Raw genomic sequence first — 19858 nt, 5'->3', positions numbered from 1 at the left:
CTATTGTTTCATTTAAAAGGAGTGGGCATGGCGTGGCCTCATTGAGAGCAGGTCCCACTGCACTCTCCCTATTCCCCTTTCTGGGGGGCTTACCCCTTCACTTAACTGGTAGATGAAGGGAATAGAATGCAGCAGAGGAAGCTTCACAAGATTTTGGTAAGTCTGCTGACCAACAAGTAAAGCATTTGGTAAAGGAGCTCGGGCCATTCTTGTGAAAAAGATAGTTAGGGAGATTAGTCATTAATGCCTGTGGTCACCTGTGAGATGCCCCAGGGATCTGTACCTGGCCCTGGGCTGCTTAACATTTCCATCAATGCTTTGCATGCTGACCCTTCCCCCCATGCCCCATACTATATCTAGGCCCCATGCTGGCTATGGTTCATTTCACTCCCTAGCCCAGTCCCTTTACTACACTAATACATTGTTGGTGGAGCTGCAGGTAGGTCCAGCAATCTGAAAAGTAAATTGGGATTCTGTGCAGAAAGGGACTAAAAAAACATCTATCCCTGTTGACCCAGAGGTGCCACTGGGGCTGGGCGCATGCCCCAAGCAAGTCAATAAAAAGAGGCCCCACATACAAAAACCAAGGTATTTAGAGCCATACTTTTTATGGTGGCAAAGGACCGGAAACAAAGGAGATGCCCATCAACTGAGGAATGGCTAAACAGGCTGTGCATAGAATGGAAATGAAAACATGGTGATGATAGAGAACCATGGCAAGCCTGCCATGAGCCAATGCAAAAGGTCTGGGAAACAGCAGGAGCCGGGACACACCACCCAGCCGACAACAGGGACGATGGAGAGAACGGTGTCTAAAGCTGGGCCATACAGAGCTCACACCTGCTAAGGTGGGGGGCTACAGGGATGGAATACTGCTTACGATGCCAGGCTTCCTCGATTGCTTGTTCACCTGGAGTGGTTCCCTGCTTCCTTCCTCTCCAGCTTTTATTAGCCCTTTGGTCTTCTGGGCCCCCTGGCCCTCGGGCGGCCAACCCAGGAAAGCCTGGGCAGCCCTTCTCAGAACCAGGCTTAGAAACACAGAAAATCAAACACACGGGATTACAAAGAACTAGTCTATGGAAATGCACGTAGCAGAACTTAAAAAGAATGTTCCTCAGCCTGATGGAGAACCACGTGCTATTGTCAGGTCAGTAAGAAAGGGGACGATCCACAGGTAATGGGAAATGCAGATGGAATTTCCCATGGGAGAAACGACTGTCCCCACCATTCCTCCAGGCTTTCTCTTGTCTCTCCTGTCCCCTAGTCTGGCTCCCACTGACCTTGCTAGACTGACCACACTTTACCCTGCAGCCTGCACTGCTGACTGGCCCGACTGGCTCTTCCTCACCTGCCACATTCCATCTCCGGTCTCCACACCTTTGCACGCTGTCTCCCACATCTGGAATGTGCTCTCCCTGTTGCTCTGTCTCTCTCTCTCAGAATCCCTAATTCTCTCTACCTCCCCCCTCTCTGTCTCTCCTCCCCTTCTCTCTCCTCCCCTTCTCCCTCCTCCTCTCCCTGCTCTCTCTCCCCCCTCTCCTTCCCTCCCTCCCCTCTGTCTCTCCTCCCCCTGCTTTCCTCCTTCTCTCCCCTCCTCTCTCTCCCCCTGGTCTCTCTCCCACCCCCCACCCCCCATCTCTGTCTCTCTCTCTCTTTCCTCTGTCTCTGTCTGTCTGCCTGTCTCACGATCCCTAGCTTTCTTCACAGCTCACTTCAGGTACCATCTCTCATGTCTCCCATAACCCTAGTTGCTAGTGCTTCCCTCTCCCACCCTTCACCTCATATGTATACGTGTGTGCATACACACACAGACACAACACACACACACGTACACATCTACATGTGCACAAATGTGCGTGCACACCCATGCCCACACATTTTCTCCTTATGTCACCTCCCTCTCCCTGGGGCAGGGGCTATGTGTATGCCCAGCACCGAGGACAGAGCACAGCACCCTGCTGTCCTGTGGCCCAGGCCCAGCTCCCCACTTCTCTGGCAATTGTTCCAACCTCAGTATTCTTTTCAATGAAAAGAGGTGGTGAGTGATCACCATCCAGATCAAAAGCGTGAAGAACAGGGACAGTTTCCTGCATTTGACGTCATACTCCTTCCAGAGAAATAGCAGAAAATTAGGCTCTTACAAGAGAAAAAAAAAATTCTCTGATAAAACCATTTCCCAAGAGCAGATAACAAAGACACCAAGGCTCCTGGAAGCATCCCCTGCCCCCCCACCCTGGGCCTCAAGAAAAGGTCTCCCGGCAGGGTAGCTCCCTCCCTGAGGCAGCTGAGCCATCAGCCGCGCTGCAGACAACTCCAAAGTAGGACCAGCACTTCCTTCGGCATGTCCGGAGACAGTTCCCAAGAGGCCTTTCCTGAACCGCCTCCATGAGCAGGGAGAGCCTTCCTCCTTTCATCTGTCCCAACAGCCCTAATCAAACCTGCCATTTCCTACCTTTACCTATAAAAAGTGTGGTTCTAAACCCACCAATGCTAGTGAAAAGTGATTTGCCAAAGGTTGGCTTTCTTTAAAGGGGAGTCTCCCTGAGGGAGACGCTGAAAAAGACAGCCGTCTATCAGCCCTTTTCAGGGTGTCCTTAATGGCTTTCCCTTCCCCACCCTGGCCCCTCTTCCAAAGGCTCCCCTCTGGAATCAGACACTCTCTCTCCAGGGGCCTCCTCATTCTCCTGGAGATATCCTCAGCCCTTCCCTCTTCCACCTGCAAGAAAAAAGGAACCTGCCTTGGAGCTGAAGGGCTCTGAGGGGCACCCCTACCCCTGGCCGGGGCCTCCCAGTGATCATGACGAAGTCTCACCAGGGGACCCCCATGGGCTGGGAGAAACCTTGACTCCAAACCAAAACACACCACACAGATTCCCAGGGCCCTCTCTGAGCAGTGACCCAGATTTGGGAGATTCCGTGGCTAGGACAGAGAGAAAGACACAGAGAAACACCTACGCGGCTGCTCCAGCACACTTGAAAGAGAAGTGTGGGACACCATGGCTAATTTGGAGATTTTAACATAAGGAACCAGAAATCCTTCTTTCTATGTGAAGTGCCAAATCCAATGGCCTTTTCTCCATCCTCTTTCTTCTTGACCTCTCTGCGCCCTTTGACACAGCTGATCATTTCCTCCTGAAATTCTCTTTTCTCTAGGTTTTCAGGATCTCTCTCTCTCTCTCTCTCTCTCTCTCTCTCTCTCTCTCTCTCTCTCTCTCTCTTTCTCTCTCCCCCCCCCCCCACCCCACCCTTCTCCTCCTACCTCTCTGGCCACTCCTCCGTCTCCTTGGCTGGATCCTGCTCCAGCTCATACCCTCTGACCATAGACATCCCTCAGGGCTCTGTCTCCCTCTATGCTGCGCCCCTTGGTGATCAGCTCCCATGTTAAGCCCAAGCAGCTGAGGGCAGGCAGAGGAGGGCACAGCTGAATCAGCTGGCAGGACCTAGTGGGCCCCGTGTAGATTGCCAGCACCTGGTAACAGCATCTACGCTCCTGGATGGCAGGAAGAGTGAAGCCCAAACAAACTGGCCCAACAGACCAGACTCACTCTGCCCCTGACAGTCTTCCACCCACCCTGCTTTTCATGAACCTGGTAATGCAGCCTTAACAGATGAGCTACAGGAGTATGCTGCAGCATCCAGAAGTGACTTCTCCAGGCACACTCAGGACCCTCAAAGTCTAATGATGCTGGGCTAGTCTCACCCAAGCTCCCCGAAGTAGCCACTGTACTGAAAGTCACGTCTGGCCCTATCTACACTGCAAGCTCTGACTTGACTCCATGCTGTCACAAGCCTGGGAATTTTGCCAATATCTACATATTTGAGATTCAAATGTATATTTTCCATGACCTTCTTGCTCTGAGAGAAGAAATTGTCTCTTTAGCCCAGCAAAGATCATGGCTATTGATAATAAAATGAGACCAACATAGCCTAAGAAATAAAAAAAATATTAGCCAAAATAAAGCTAAGAGAGCAGAGTCATGGAGTCAGACCTGGGGGTGAAGAAAGGGAGAAAGGAACTGCATTAGAGGCCATCTATTGATTTTGGTGAGGAAACTGAGGCCTGGAGAGATCAGGGTCACACAGGTGGCTCAAGAGCAGAGTTTGGAGCCAATCCCAGGACTCTCTGCCATCACATCCAGGTCCCCACTGGTGTGAACCCCTGGAGGGGTCACATGTATGCCTCGAAATCATAATTATATAAAGCACTGCCATTGGTTCCAGACCAATGGAGAGATAGATGCAACAGGAACTCGAATAATGTGGCTGCTTCGAGGATTCCTTATTCACACTAATCAGGACCTGCACTGCTGGGTCTCTTAGCAATCTGGAAAAAGAGGGCACAGAAGGCCCATCGATGGTCCACCTGGCACCTCAGGACCAGCCAACATGCTCAAAAGTCCAGAGGATTCTCCAGCAGGTGAGAAATGGCTTTATGAGAGGCTGTGGTCAAAATCACCAGGGGGGTGGCGACCTATATCAGTGGACACATCCGCACAGATGAAATCACAGGTCCTTCAAGTAAGGATAAACAAGAGATGTGGGGGGCAGCTAGGTGGCGCAGTGGATAGAGCACCAGCCCTGGAATCAGAAGGACCTGAGTTCAAATCCGGCCTCAGACACTTAACACTTACTAGCTGTGTGACCCTGGGCAAGTCACTTAACCCCAATTGCCTTACTAAAAAGAAAAAACAAACAAAAACAAAAAGAGTTCCTGTTCCTGAGACAAAGAGAAGAGTAAAAAAAAATGAAAATGATAGTGACAGAACAAAAGATGTGGGATACATGATTTAGCATAAAAGGTCACCTGTCAGATCTAAGGGATAAGGGAAGAGTGCAGGACTAAGCAAGGGATGAAGATCACAAAAGGGCAAATGGTCACTTTAAAATTTTTTTTTTTTTGGTGAGGCAATTGGGGTTAAGTGACCTGCCCAGGGTCACACAGCTAGTAATTATTAAGCGTCTGAGGCCAGATTTGAACTCAGGTCCTCCTGAATCCAGGGCCGGTGCTCTATACACTATGCCACCTAGCTGCCATGAATGGTCACTTTTGATGACACAAAATTAAAAAGGTTTTTAACAAAAGCAATTAGTTACAATTAAAATGGAAATAGTTAACTGGATTAAAAAAATTCTCACAATAAGTTTCTCTGATAAAAAGGTCTTATTTGCAAAATATATAAATAACTAATTAAATTTTATAAAAACAAGAGCCATTCCCCATTTGATAAATGGTCTAAGGGAATGAAAAGGCAGTTTTCAAAGAAAGAGATCCAAACTTTCAAAAGATACATGAAAAAATGTTCCAAATTACTAATAATTAGAGAAATACACATTAAAGCAACTTGAAGGTTCTGCCTCGGAACCCATTCAATGGGCAAAGAGGTCAAGAAGGTCAAAAAAGAAAATGAAAATGCTGGAGGGACTGAGGGAATGGGCACATTGATCAGTGGTTGATGGAGCTATGAACTGGTCTACATATTCTGGTTTTGTTTGTTTGTTTGGGCAGGGCAATGAGGGTTAAGTGACTTGCCCAGGGTCATACAGCTAGTAAATGTCAAGTATCTGAGGCCAGATTTGAACTCAGGTCCTCCTGAATCCAAGGCTAGTGCTTTATCCACTGTGCCACCTAGCTGCCTCCTGGTCTACCTATTCTGGAACCTGGTTTCTAACTATGTCCCCAAAGTCAATAAACTGCCCACACTGTGACCCAGAGATCCAGCTCCTGAGCCACCTCCAACAGAAAACAAGGAGGAAAATGACTCACATGTGCAAAGATATTTATGGCAGCTCTTTTGTGGTGAAAAATAACTGGGAACTAAGAGAATCTCCTTGAATTGGGGAATGACAAGGAATTTGGGGTACAGGAATGGAATGGAATACTATTGCTCCAGAAGAGTGATGAAGGGGATGGTTTTAGAGAAATCTGGGAAGACTTGTATGAACAGATGCTGATGAAAGTGATCAGAGGAGGAAAAGAATTTACACAATAACAACAACAATGTAAAGACAAACAGTGTGGGAAGACTTTGGAAGTCTGATCCATGCAATGATCACCAGGGTACCAAAGAGGAAGGGGGCTACCCACCTCCTGACAGAGAGGGGATGGACTCTGATGCAGAGTTGAGACAGGTACTTCTGCACATGGCCTGTGTGGGCACTGGTCTCACTTGACTGTACATTTTTGTTACAAGGATTTTTCCCTTTTTTTTCCAACTTGAAAGGGATAATAAAATAAATTCTTAATTAAAACAAAACAAAACAAAAAAACTCAAAGGGAGTTATGGGAGAGGTACTGCAGGCTCCAGAAAGGAAGAGTTGGCAACTCCCAGGCCATTGAGCTTGATATCCATCTGTCCTTCCATAAAGGCAGAATTCTGGACTTCCATTCCAGGAATAAAAAATTAATATTTAGAAAAGAATCCAGTGAAAGAGGCTGTGGAGTACGGAGAGAAGTTTTCACCCAACACCAGACATTGAGAGTACCAAGGGAATTGATACAAAAATGAGTATAAGCCATTCCTCAAAAGAAAGGGGGGGGGGGCTGGGAAGGGACAACAAGAAGCATTTTTTTTTTTGTGGGGCAATGGGGGTTAACCAAGGGAATTGATACAAAAATGAGTATAAGCCATTCCTCAAAAGAAAGGGGGGGGGCTGGGAAGGGACAACAAGAAGCATTTTTTTTTTTGTGGGGCAATGGGGGTTAAGTGACTTGCCCAGGGTCACACAGCTAGTAAGTGTCAAGTGTCTGAGGCCAGATTTGAACTCAGGTACTCCTGAATCCAGGGCCGGTGCTTTATCCACTGTGCCACCTAGCTGCCCCCTGACAAGAAGCATTTTTAAAAGGTATGCAGCGGGGCAACTAGGCAGCGTAGTAGATAGAGCATCAGCCATGGAGTCAGGAGGATGTAATTAAAATCTCGCCTCAGACTCTTGACACTTACTAGCTCTGTGACCCTGGGCAAGTCACTTAACCCTAGTTGGCTCACCAAAAAAAAAAAAGGTATGCAAAGTATCAGCAAATATATGGAAAAGTGCTCCAAGTCAGAGAGAGGAGAAATGCAAATGAATGAGGCTGAAGCTCCTCTTCAGAGCCAAGAGGAAAAGATCAACAAGAACAACAAGTGGTGGAGGGGCTGTGGGAAGACAGGCACAACCACCCTGACTCTGACCCTGGGGAGCTATGAAGGGTGAGAAGTGATCTGAAGGTAACAAAACTGGTCAGATCCAAGGAGGTCAGACAGAGAGGCTCTGGCTTAAGGATGGATAATAGCAGCACTTTAGAGGGAGCAAAAACTAGCCACAAAGGGGTGCTCACTGACTGGGGAATGCCCTTGGGCCATAAGCAACAAGGGATGGAGAATTCAAGGAAACTTGGGTGAAGCATAGAGGAGGCTGCCTGTGAGTGTAGGGGAACACCTCCCCAGAAAAAGTAACCTTGGAGGTCAAAGAAATAGAGCTATGGGGTGGTGTGAATAGAGATAGACCCTCAGTCAGTATTTTATTCAATGACAAGATGAGTCCCTGGGGCAGCTCGGTGGCGCAGTGGATAGAGCACTGGCCCTGGATTCAGGAGGACCTGAGTTCAAATCCAGCCTCAGAAACTTAACACTTACTAGTTGTGTGGCTCTGGGCAAGTCACTTAACCCCAATTGCCTTACAAAAAAAAAAAAAGAGTCCCACTGAATCTAGCTAGAAGGGGCTCCCCACAATCTTGGAGATTCCCTGATCTACCAGGATATTCTGATAAGACTAATGCCAGATAAATGCATTATCCTACTGGAACAAATTTAATTTTTGAAAACCTTGAGACTCCAAGGTTAACAAGTATTAAGCCTGAAGGTAACACATTCTCCCCCCAAATCACCTGACACCCTGTCATTACTACTCAGGGTGTCCAAGTTAGGAAAGCAGATGGGGGGGGGGGAACAGCTAGGTGGTGCAGTGGATAGAGCACCAGCCTTGGAGTCAGGAGGACCTGGGTTCAAATCTGGTCTCAGACACTAGCTGTGTGACCCTGGGCAAGTCACTTAACCCTGATTGAAGAAAGAAAAGAGAGAGAGAGAGAGAGAGAGAGAGAGAGAGAGAGCGAGAGAGAGGAGCAGCCTCACCTGACAAGCTCCTTTTGCCTACCATGTCAACCCTAAGGCTGTGAAAATCACTCTATGTGTGTCCCTCCCTTTGTTCAGCAGGTTGTCACCCACCTGCCAAACCCATCAATTGGTGCTAATTCAGATTTGTATCTTCTACCTTGCCGCAGGATTTACTGACCTCCAGTTACTTGGACTAAGATGGGAGGAATTTCTCTCCAGGAGGACCCTTGCTGAAGTTGGGTTAAATTCAGGGGCTGAGCTTGCTTCTGGATGAAAACCAGCCTCTCCTCCTCTTGGCAAAGACCAGGAGACCTTGGGGCCATGGTGAGGGAGGGGGAAGCCAGAAGGTGACTGGGGTAGCTTTTGAAAGGCATTAATAAAGCTTCTTTAAAAAGGAAAGAAAGTACGGGGGCTGCTAGGTGGCGTAGTGGATAGAGCATCAGCCCTGGAGTCAGGAGGACCTGAGTTCAAATCCAGCCTCAGACACTTAACGCTTGCTAGCTGTGTGACACTGGGCAAGTCACTTAACCCCAATTGCCTCGCTAAAAAAAAAAAAAAAAACCTAGTTAAAAAGGAAAGAAAGTAGAACCCACCAAGAGCCTACCTGAATTCAAGGAGAAGAGATCACACCAGACCGACCCTTTTTTAATTGAGTTCTAACCTGGTGGGTCAAGGGAACCCTGTGAATCTAGGTGATGTCTAGATTGTTAGTAGAGCACCTGAGAAGGTTCCTCAGGCCATTCTCTTTGGGGGGGGGGGGCGGCGGAATGAGGGTTAAGTGACTTGCCCAAGGTCACACAGCTAGTAAATGTCAAGTATCTGAGGTCAGATTTGAACTCAGGTCCTCTTGAATCCAGGGCTGGTGCTCTATCCACTGCGCCACCTAGCTGCCCCTCCTCAGGCCATTCTCTAGACAACATGGAGATGGGAGAGGAGAATCTGATGAGGTGAATTTTAACTTCTTGGATTAAGGGACCCAGAGGCTGAGCATTCAAGGGCTTTTAGCTTTGATTCCCGTGTGACCTCCCATCACTCAAACATACCAGGTTCTAGTTGCTTAGGCTTCTGTGCTAGCTCCCGCAGGGCTCCTCATCCCCTTTTCTGATTCTTCCCCCTCTTCTATCCCTCCCTGTGATAGTTCTACTCATCTTTGGGGCCAGATGCTCCCTTCTCCATAATGAACACCCTCTCTGATCACAGCACCGAGCCCCCATTCCTCTCCCTGGGCCCAGATCAGGATTGGAAGGGCCTCAAAAGCCGTCTGCTGCAACCTGGCCCTGGCCAAGTCTCATCTTGATGGCATCTCAGACAAGTGGTCATTCTAGCCTCCCTTTAGAAAGGCCTCCAGTGAGCAGAAGCTCCTCCCCTCCCAAGGAGGTAGCCATGGCTGCCCCTCCATTTTAGCTAGCTCCCATAGGGAGGAAGGTTTCTTGAGCACTAATCCTCAATGCCAACTCAGAAAGCATTGTATACCAGTGCTCCAGTCTAATACACATACATCAAAGGTGTGTGTAAGACAGCTAGCTCCCCAGGCACTGGGGGGCAGGAGTGGGGTGGGGGGGACAGGGGACAAATAAAAAAACCAACAATTCCTGCCTTCAAGGAGCTTACATTCTGCTGGGAGGTTACAATATATAAACAGGTGTGTGTGTGTGTGTGTGTGTGAGAGAGAGAGAGAGAGAGAGAGAGAGAGAGAGAAAGAGAGGGAGAGAGCTGGGAGAAGAGAGCAGGAGCAGCAATGAAGAGGTGGGGGAGAGGGGCAGGAAGGATGCCCACAGGAATCCTGGAAGAAAGGGAGTGGTGAGGAAAGGCAGTGGCGGGGGGGGGGGGGGGGGGGGGGGGGGGTGTTTGAGGGGGTGTGTGTGGAGGTCGGTCCTGGGCTAAGGGGCAGCCCAGGGCTCACACTTGGCTCTGGGCCACTTTAAGCTGTTAATTAAATAACTAGGATAAAAGCCGAGCTATCAGGCTTATGAAATTTGAAAAGGACAGACCTAGAAGGGATAATTGATACAATGAATGACAGTTGGGACCAAAAAAATCCTGATGGCTGTGACCCGGGAAGAAATCTACTAACTTTATAGGGATGGTCTTATTTGGGGGTTAAATTTTGAATTCACGAGTGGAAGGTCAGGAAGATATGACTTGATAGCAATTTGTCTGAAAAAGTTCAGGGGGTGTGAGGTGACTGGGAGCCCAGTGGGTTAGTGTGACACAGTACCCAAGAAAGGGAGTATGATGTTGAGATGCAGGGCTCCCCTGGACCTGGCAACCCACCTCTGGCTATGGGGTCCAGTTGTGGGTACTCCCATTGAGGATAAGTTGGAGAATGATCCCATGGAGATGGCTAAGAGCATGCCAGAGGAATCAGGAGTGAGGGGGAACAAAATTAATCTGAAGCCAAATATGGGGGGGGGGGGGACCATGAGACCTCCCTTCAGGCATCTGAAGGCTGTTTCCCAGGAGAAATTAACTTATTTGCCCCAGGATTCTTTAGAACTAGGAATAATGAGTGAAAGATGCAAAGAAGAAGACTGAGGCTGGACAAAGGGAAAACTTCATACAAATCAGCCACCCCAGAAGGAGTTGGGCTGCCTGGAAGCTGAGGCCGAGGCGGCCTCTGCTGTCATCCCTCAAGAAGGCTGGGGGAACAGCTGCCTGGCACCTAAGCTGAGGGGCAGCTCCTTGCTGCGGTCTGGTCTTCTGAGGCCCCAGCCAGAGCTGAGGATCTTTGATGGTGAGAAATCAGGGATGGCAGACAAAAGGCTTCTTTCTGCTGTCGTGTAGGTGGGAGGTGGCTATGAGGGATGTGAGGACCATAAAGGAAGGGATGGCTGATGAAGGGAAGGCCGACGGGCCTTTCTGAGTTGCAACGAAGACTGACTGGACCACGACTGATGATAGAAGGGACAAAGGAATGGGATGAGTTGGAGGGAAGGCACTGATACTGGCCACGGCCACCCAAGAGAAGGGGGATACCATCCACTGGTGAGCAAACATGGGACAACTGTTCGGTCATTCTAGCTTCCCTATGAGCCCACAATGCTGGCAGACATTCTCTGTCTGCCTTGCTCCGAGAGGGCTTGCCCCACCATTTTTAGAGGACCACTCTGTTAGGCCTTTGCCAACCCTGGAGTGGTAGGGAGAAGGCCTAGGGTGATATTCAGCAGAAAGATCTCCGGGCACCAGCCTGGGCCACCTCAGCTCTGCAGGCCATGGTCTGGGGAGAGCAGCTTCTGAGGACAGTGGCCAGTCCCTCTGCCTAACTATGGCAGATATGGTGGGATACCTCCCACTGTCCCAGAAGCCAACTTCCCACCCTCACAGACTGTGGCTTCTCGAAGAAGGCTGCCCCTATTTCACATGAAAACCATCCTAGTCTTGAACAGAGGGGAGAAGCCACACTGGCCCCTCCATAAGGACATGAGGCAGCCAGCCGGGGTGGCCGCTGACCCCTGGTCATAGGTAGCCCTGGTTCCTCAGTGTGAGCCTCAGCAGGTAGGAGGGCCTGGGCTCCCAGGGCTCTCTATGCAGCCTGCCCCCCCCTTTAGCACCATGTGGACCCTTGCTGATGGAGGGCTCCAGGACAGGTGAGGCAATACTCCCAGAGAGTGCTGTCTGGCTTTACAGGTGCTGGGAAGGAAGCCCTTCTTTTTTTTTTCCCCTCAGTGAGGCATTTGGGGTTAAGTGACTTGCCTAGGGTCACACAGCTAGTAAGTGTCAAGGGTCTGAGGCCGGATTTGAACTCAGGTCCTTCTGAATCCAAGGCTGGTGCTCTATCTACCGCGCCAACTAGCTGCCCCAGGAAGCCCTTCTTAATGACCAGTGCTGCCCCTCTAGGATCGGCTCAAGTCAGGGAAATTCCTTCTGAAGTTCAGGAGGAACAAGGTCTTTCAGAGTCTTTCAGAGCCCAGACACTAGGCACTGAGTCGCTCCGCAGGGCTTCATAGCAGACAGGACAGAGCCCCACTAAAGCCAGGCAAGGCCTCCTCCTAGCCATCATTTTTGGGCCTCAGTTTCCTTCTCTGGAAAACAATCGCTAGCATTTCCATAGTTCTTCAAGGTTTGTAAAGCACTTTACATGTTACTTCATTTGATTAAAAATGACAGTGTTTGCAGCATCTACCTGACAGGGCTGCTCTGAGGGAAGTACTTTGTAAACTAAGACATCACAAAGCAAAGATACAAGCATTCTGGAACCTTAGTGTATGTATGGCCTCTATAGGTACATGTGTGTACACACACACACACACACACACACACACACACACACACACACACGGCATTCGTGCACATACCTCCTCCCCTTACTTTCAAAACAATACCAGCCATGGGCCCACATAATTAAGGGCTGTACTAAGCACTTAAAGATATTATTTCATTTGATCACAATGATCATAGGAGGTTGGTGTTATCATCCTCATTTCACTGTTGAGGAAACTGAGCCAGGCAGAGGGGAAATGACTTGCCCAGGGTCATACCACCAGATTTGAATGCAGGTTCTCATGACTCCCTGGTTTTCCTGGTGAGTAACACAATGCTGCTCCTCTGTTGTTGTGCTGGTGTCATCTAATCGATAATTGTCACACAGTAAAAGCACCCGATAAAATTCGGAGGTTATGGGGCAGCTAGGTGGCACAGTGGATAGAGCACCGGCCCTGGAGTCAGGAGGACCTGAGTTCAAATCTGGCCTCAGACACTTGACACTTAATTAGCTGTGTGACCCTGGGCAAGTCACTTAAACCCAAATGCCTCACCAAAAACCCCCCCAAAAAACCCAAACCAAAACAATTCGGAGGTTTAGTTACCACACCAAATACAGGGCAATCAGGGCTGAGGCTGTCAAGAAAGGCAGACACAGGCCCGGCACACGAGCTCCAAATCCTTTGAGAAGCCCTCTCCGGGCTGACCCAGCCTGCCTCTAGTCACTGCCCTCCCCACCACTGCTGGGGACGTTCCCTCCGGAGTAGGGGCCCACATGTTCCAGCGCCCTCAGCCGAGGGCTCTCCAGCCTAAGCTTGTCACCATCCTTCCTCCAAAACTAAGCCATGCTCCAGCTCCATTCAGAGCAGGAGGGAGCAGCCTGGGATTTTCATGGCCTAGGTTCTGGACATGAGACCTCATCAACAAAAAATAATCCCGTCAGCTCCCTGGGTGGCCATACTCTGCTACTGACACACTAAGCTCCCAAGTCTGCCCACCATCCACGCTTGACTGCAGCCCCCAACCCAGCTGGCCTGAGTGAGGCCCCGCTCTCATAATCACAGACTTCAGAGCTGCAAGGGACCAACCCCTAAGGTTGTTTCATCCAACCCCCTCATTTGACAGAGAAAGAAACAGAGGCCCAGAGATATGAAGGGATCTGTTTGAGATCCCACAGCTGAGAAGTCGAAGGGGTTAGGAGCTAAGAAAGGGGAGAGGGTCCATGAATTAGTCAGTAAGTCAACAAGCATTTGTTAAGCACCTGCTACAAATTAGGCATTGTGCTAAGCACTGGGGATACAATGAGGCAAAGGCCACCAGTCCCAGATCCCAAAGATCTCCCAATCAAATAAGGGGAGACTAAATGCCAACCACTATGTACAAATAAGATAGAGAAAGGATAGACTGGGAATATTCAGCTGAGGGAAAGCCTCAGACTGATAAGAGGGCACAGCACACATAGCCTGTGAGCCCCTAAGAAAAGTCCATGGGCACCTTTCTCAGATCCAGCTGGCTGCCACTTCCCTAGTTGCCTTCATGTTCTACCTAAAACTCCATCTTCTGTGGGGCTGTGTTGGGGGGAGAAGGTTTTGAAAGCCTGGGAACACCAAAGAGAGGATTTGATAATGGATCCTTGAGGTGACTGGGAGCCCTGGGAGTTTAGCGGGGACAAGGGGGGAGGGTGCCCCCCCGGATCTGTGCTTGAGGAAAATCCCTTTGGTGGGGGAATGGAGGGTGGGCTGGAGTGGGGAGAGCCTCGAGACAGCAGGACCCCCCCCCCCACCAGCAACTAGTGGTTAGTGCATCCAGGCCCGAGGCAATAGGGAGGCTGCAAAGGTGAAATCGACAGGCCTTGTCGACAGATAAAGGGCTGAGGAGCCTTGTGGCCTTAAGGATGGTGCTGCCCACAACAATAAGGGGAAATTCGGACGTGGGGAGGCTTTGGGAGAAAAGATACCGAGTTCAGTTTGGGGCAGGCTGAGGTTAAGAAGTCTACAGGAGGGGGCAGCTAGGTGGCGCAGTGGTTAAAGCACCGGCCCTGGATTCAGGAGTACCTGAGTTCAAATCCGGCCTCAGACACTTGACACTTACTAGCTGTGTGACTCTGGGCAAGTCACTTAACCCCCATTGCCTAAAAAACAAAACAAAACAAAACAAAACAAAAAAAAGAAGTCTACAGGACAGCCAGTGCAAGATGCTGCTACTAGGCATTTGGAGAAGGGAGATGGAGGTCAGCAGGGAGCTTAAAGTTGGACAAGGAGATTTGAGAATCCTGGGCATTGCAAGGCTTTCGGCAAATGCATCCAAATCACCGACAAAGAGCCGGATGCAGTCATCCCCCTATCCGGAGCCTGGGCTGCACAGCCATAAATAGCCCGGGGTGATGAAAGCACAGAACTAGAAGTCAGAAGATTGAGGTAGAATTCTGGCTCTGCTGCTAACTCAGTGACCTTAGCCAAGTCAGTTCCCTCTGGGGTGGCAAGTGAGGGGATTATGCAGAGGGTCCCTTCAAGGCTCCCACTAAGCCATCTGAATCAGTTTAGAGTGTTTACCTTCCCCGAAGCAGGGAAGTGTAGACCAGATGGGCCTGGAAAGAGCCCTGGAGAAGTTGGGCTCTCTCTGCTTCCTCAAGAGGGGCTTAGTGGCTTCCCCAGGATCCCACAGCTAATAAGTATTGGAGGTGGGTGGGATTCGAACCCAGGTCTGACTCAAGTTCAGCCTTCTTCAATGCAGCAGCAGCCCCCTTTCCTGTGGTCCAGCAGATGGAGCTCTGCAAGAGCCAAATTTAAATCCTGTCTCAGACACTAACTCTGTGACCCTGGGCAAGTCTCTTTACCGCTGACTACCTCAGTTTCCTCATCTGTAAAGTGGGGATCACAATTGCACCTAGCTCCCAGCGTTGTGGTGAGGATCAAATGAGAGAAATAACATTTGTAAAGTGCTTTACAAACCTTAAGGCTTTATACGAATGCTAGCTGATATTATTACAATTAAAGCTGCAATCTCTAACAATGACCAAGCCTGCCTTGAAATTGTTGTCTTACTGCCTCGATTGTGGCAACTCGGCTTCCAAACCATGTAACTAGGCTCCTATTTTCAACAATTCCTGGGGGTCCTTTTTGCCCGCCTGCCCCCTCCCTCCCTCCGCCCTCCTTCCCTCCCTTGTCGTCCCCTGTCGCCTGCTTCGCTAAGTCTATAAAGGGACCGAGAAGGAACAATGCAGCTTAGGCGCTGTGACGATCGCGAATCCCTAACCTTGCTTTATTAGCTGGGGCACACACCGATGATACGCTCATTTCGGCTCCTCTACACCACAAACACATTTAAGAGACGAGAAGCTTTTCTGTTGGGAGAAAACAAAGAAGGAAAATACCCACCGTGGCCAGTGTAGCTCCGACAAACCTGGCTCAACATTCCTGAGCTGCCCCTGCCATCAATCCCCGATCACAGAATGAATAAAGGAGAAGTCTAGGACTCAGGGCAGAGAAAAGGCAAAATGCCCGACGGGAATGAAAAAAGAAAGATGAAAGCCAGGGGCTCTTCCTATCGTTCTCAAATACAAATGACAGAATGACCCATTTTACCAATGGGCAGAGACAACGAAATAAACAAAAAATCCAGCACAATCCTTGTGTGTCACTGATGGACAGCGAGGCCAGGAGAAGGATCTTGGGGGGCTCCCATCCCTTGGACACCTGTACTTTTAGAGGCCCAATAGCTTTCAGACCTCTTGAGAACACCCCGCAAGGGCACCTGCTTCGCTACAATCTTCAATGAAGCTCCCCATCCTGCAGGCTTAGCCTTAGGACATTAAATCTCTCTCTCTCTCTCTCTCTCTCTCTCTCTCTCTCTCTCTCTCTCTCTCTCTCTCTCTCTCTCTCTCTCTCTCTCTCATACACACACACAACTCACGGGGAACAAAAACCGGGAGGCAGAAAGTCCCCCCCCCCAACTTGTCCAAAATAGAAAGAATCAAGCGCCTTCCCTACAGGCAGATGAGGTTTAGCATCTGATTGTCCCATGGATGGACTGGAAAATGAAAAAGAACCCTCCCCCCCCCCCGCCCCCCCCTCGACGGCCACTTTTCCGATTCCCTTTCCTGTCCCCCTCCTAGCGGAGGCGCCCATTAAAAAAGAAAACCTGGAAGGGAGGGCTTGGGACAAAGCTTTAGAAAGTGCCCACAGCGACGGGCTGGGCTGGGCTGGGCCGGGCGAGCCACGGACCGCTGCAAAGGTCTCCCTACGAGTGCCTCCCCCGACCTCGGGAAGAATCAAAGAGGCATGAACGTCAGGTGGGGCCCCAGGCTGAAGTGGGAGCCTGGCATGGCAGGCGGATCTTGGGGAGGAGGGAGGGGGAAGGGGAGGTGGCAGAGGGAGGAGACCGCCCCGAAGAAAAGCCCTTCCACTATCTGCAGCTTCGCCCGAGAGCTTACTCCCCCTGCACCCCACAATCAAAGAAAGAACTAAGCTCCCAACTGCACGTACGAGCAAGTACTTAAGAAAGCTAAAGAAAGGAAAAGGCGGGGGGGGGGCGCTGTTGCCACACCCCTGCCTGAAGACGTGCCCCGCCCCAGTCCCAGCCCCGCCCCAGTCCCCCTCCCCCCGCCCCTGGGGTGAGTTTGTCAAATCCAAGGGCTCGGGACAGGTAGCTAAGATCAGGAGAGGTGGCAAATGGAGTGGGGGGGGGGGAGGCCGCGCCCACCCCCACACCCCCAGCCCTGCCTTGCCCTGCCCAGCCTGCCGAATGCCCCGGTGCACCCGAAGTCCAGGGGCTCCCTTCAAACTTTGGGAACCCGGAGGGGGGCGGCAGGCTGCTCTCTAACTGCCGCCCTTGGGGACGCGGGAGAAAGAAAGGAAGAAGGAGGGGTCGGGCTGTGCACCTGAACGGCTCACCTCCCTGCGGAAGAGGGAGCTCCAAGGAGCTGGGGCACCCTCTCCTCCCTCCCAACAGTCGGTCCCGGGCCCCCTGGGAGTCTCTATCTGGCTGTGGCAACCCCACGGACCGGCAGGGCAGGGCGGGCCTCCTCTCCTCCCTCCTGCTGGTCCCCAGCGCCCTCCTCGCACCTGGAGGGTCCATTTCGAGCCCCCCACCCCCACCCCCCGGTTGCTAGTCCTATCCTCGGGCCCTGGAAGGTCTACCTCGAGGTAGAAAATGAGCTCGGGAAACCTGGGCATCGTCCTCCCGGAGTACCCCTCTCCCACACCTATGGCGAAGTAGGCGAGCTCCAAGGAGCCTGGCATCACCCCCTCCGGCCGGTCCCCAACCCCCTTCATGGATAATTCCCCCGCCCCAAAGCCGAGGAGGGGCATCTAAAGGTACAAGATGAGCCCGACAGAGCCCGGGACCCTCTCCTCCTCTCCCAACCCCTCGGGGAGGAGGGTGTCCATCCCGATGCAGAAAAAGAGCTCGAGGAACTGGGCATCGTATACCCCGAGCCCCCTCCCCACCGCACGGAGGGGGGGGCAGGTTGATGCAGAAGATGAGCTCATCGTAGCAGGGCACTCTCCTCCCTTGTCCCTGCACCTGGGGGGGGGGGGTGTCCATCTCAACGTATATGATAAACTGAATGAACTCTTAGGAGCAGCAGGGCATCCTCCCCGCCTCCCCACGGCCAGTCCCCCTCCCCCGATGCAACCCGCTTTCTCACAAACCGCCCCCCCGCCCCCCCCCCAGTCCATCTCAACGTAAAAGATGAGCTCAGGGAAGCAGGGTATCCTTACCCCTCCCCCTATGCAGCCCGCTCCCCCTGCACCTGGGGGGGGGGTCCCTCTCGGCGTAGATGAGCTCAGCGGAGCATCCTTCTTCCCTCCCCCTCCAGCCAGTCCCCCTCCCCAACAGCCCCCTCCTCAAACTTGGGGGGGTTCATCTCAGTCTAGAAGAGCAGATTGTGCTCTCGCCCCCCCTTGTTGTCCCCCCTCCAGCCTTCATCCTCGTCCCAGTCTCCCCCACTCCCCGCAACTGGGGGGGTCCCTCTCGATGTAGAAGATGAGCTCAGCGGAGCACTGCACCCTCCTCCCCTCCCCTTCCAGTCGGTCCCTCCCTCCAGCAGCCCCCTCCCCGCACCTGGGGGAGGGAAGTCCATCTCGACCTAGAAGATGAGCTGGGCAAAGCAAGACATCGTCGTCCTCGCCCCCCCCCCCGCACCTGAGGGGGGGGTTCCATCTCGATGTGGAAGATGAGCTCAGCGGAGTAGGACATTGTCCCCTCCCCCTCCAGCTGGTCCCCATCCCCCATCCTCCTCCCCTCACCTGAGGGAAGTGGGAGGGGGGGTCCATCTCGCTATATTATATGAGCTTGGCGGAGTAGGACGTTGTCCTCCCCCCAGCAGCTCCCGTCCCCCCACTCCCCACGGTACCCCGTCCCCCTCCCTCCTCCCCTCTGCACCTGGGGGAGGGGGGGTTCCATCTCGATTTCTTAGAAGAGCTCGGCGGGGCAGGACGTCGTCCCCTCTTCCCCTCCCGCTGTCCCCCTCCCCCTCTAGCCCCTGGTCCCCCTCCCTCCCCAGCACCTGGGGGGGGGTCCATCTAGCTGTATTAGAGGAGCTCGGCGGGGCAGGACGTCGACCCCTCTCCCCCTGCACCCTTCCCCTGCAGGCAGCCCCCGGCTCCCTTCCCCCTTCTTCACGGTCCCCCTCCCCCGCACCTGGGGGGTCCATCTCGATGTAGAAGATGAGCTCAGTGGAGTAGGGCATGGTCACGTCCCTCCAGTCTTCGCCTTCGCCGCCCTCGCCTCCTTCGCCTTCGCCTTCGCCGCCGTCCTCGCGCTCCATGCCCCACGGCGGCGTGTACATTGCTGTCCCGAGGGGGCTGGCCGCACCGTTCTGCTCCCCACACGTACGCCACCCCGGGATCGTCGCCCGCTCTCGGCCCCGGCCCGGCTGCAGTCCCAGCTCCGGCTCTGGCCACTAGAGTTTCATTTTAACGGCGCGGAGGGAGGGGAGGGAGGGGAGTGGACAGCCCGCCCGCCCTCCCCCCGGGTCCGGCCCCGCCTCCCGCCTGGGAGAGACTAATGTTGCACCGGCCGGGGGGCACGGGGGGGGAGGGGAGCACGAGCTACCCTTCCGTCTCGAACTGCAAGAGACCCTCTAGAAGGCCACAATAGATATTAAAATAGAAGGATATGTACGGAGGCGGCCTAAAAATGGGGGGCTTTTTGGGTAGACCTCCCCTATACGTCACCTCATCCCGAGGCTCCCCCCCTCGAAGCGGAGTACGGTGGTACGACCCAAGAGCTGGCCAGGCGCCGGGCGCTGGGGCCGGGAGACTGTGAGCCGCGGGGGGAGGGCGGGGGCAGAGCGGGGCGCCGTGATTGGTGGAGGTTGGTTGCCGGAGCCGGGAGCCTGCGTCTTTTGTCTGCCTTGCTCCAGGAGAGGCCGCGCGAGGCGGCTGCGCGCCCGGCAGCCGGCCAATCAGAAGGCGGCCGGCGCCGGCCGGTGTGTCGCTGATTGGTCGGGATCCCAGTTACCAAGCGGGACAAAGGCAGAAGGGGCGGGCACTGGGAGGGGGCGGGGGAGGCGGCCCGGCCCTGAGCGCGCGGCTCAGCTCGGCTGGCTCAGCCCGACGCGCGGG

The 19858-nt window shown here is 52.6% G+C and overlaps 1 protein-coding gene across 2 annotated transcripts in view; it reads right to left on the bottom strand.

Moving 5' to 3' along the window:
* The window catches only part of LOC122754324 (phosphatidylinositol 3-kinase regulatory subunit gamma), a 70512-nt gene extending 51261 nt beyond the window's left edge, over window positions 1-19251 (bottom strand). The window contains exon 1 of one of the 2 annotated variants that reach the window (XM_044002639.1): window positions 18933-19251. In XM_044002639.1, coding sequence (XP_043858574.1) covers window positions 18933-19080 — 148 coding nt within the window. In that variant the 5' untranslated portion in view covers window positions 19081-19251. Of the gene's footprint in view, window positions 1-18353; window positions 18403-18932 lie in introns of those variants that run through there. The other variant, XM_044002640.1, reaches the window with a different exon arrangement.
* Between the last annotated feature and the right edge of the window lie 607 nt (window positions 19252-19858).

This window comes from Dromiciops gliroides, chromosome 4 (genome assembly GCF_019393635.1).
Source record: "Dromiciops gliroides isolate mDroGli1 chromosome 4, mDroGli1.pri, whole genome shotgun sequence".
NCBI lineage: Eukaryota > Metazoa > Chordata > Mammalia > Microbiotheria > Microbiotheriidae > Dromiciops > Dromiciops gliroides.
The sequence above is the reverse complement of the archived record's forward strand: the minus strand, read 5'-3'. Positions and strand labels throughout refer to the sequence as shown.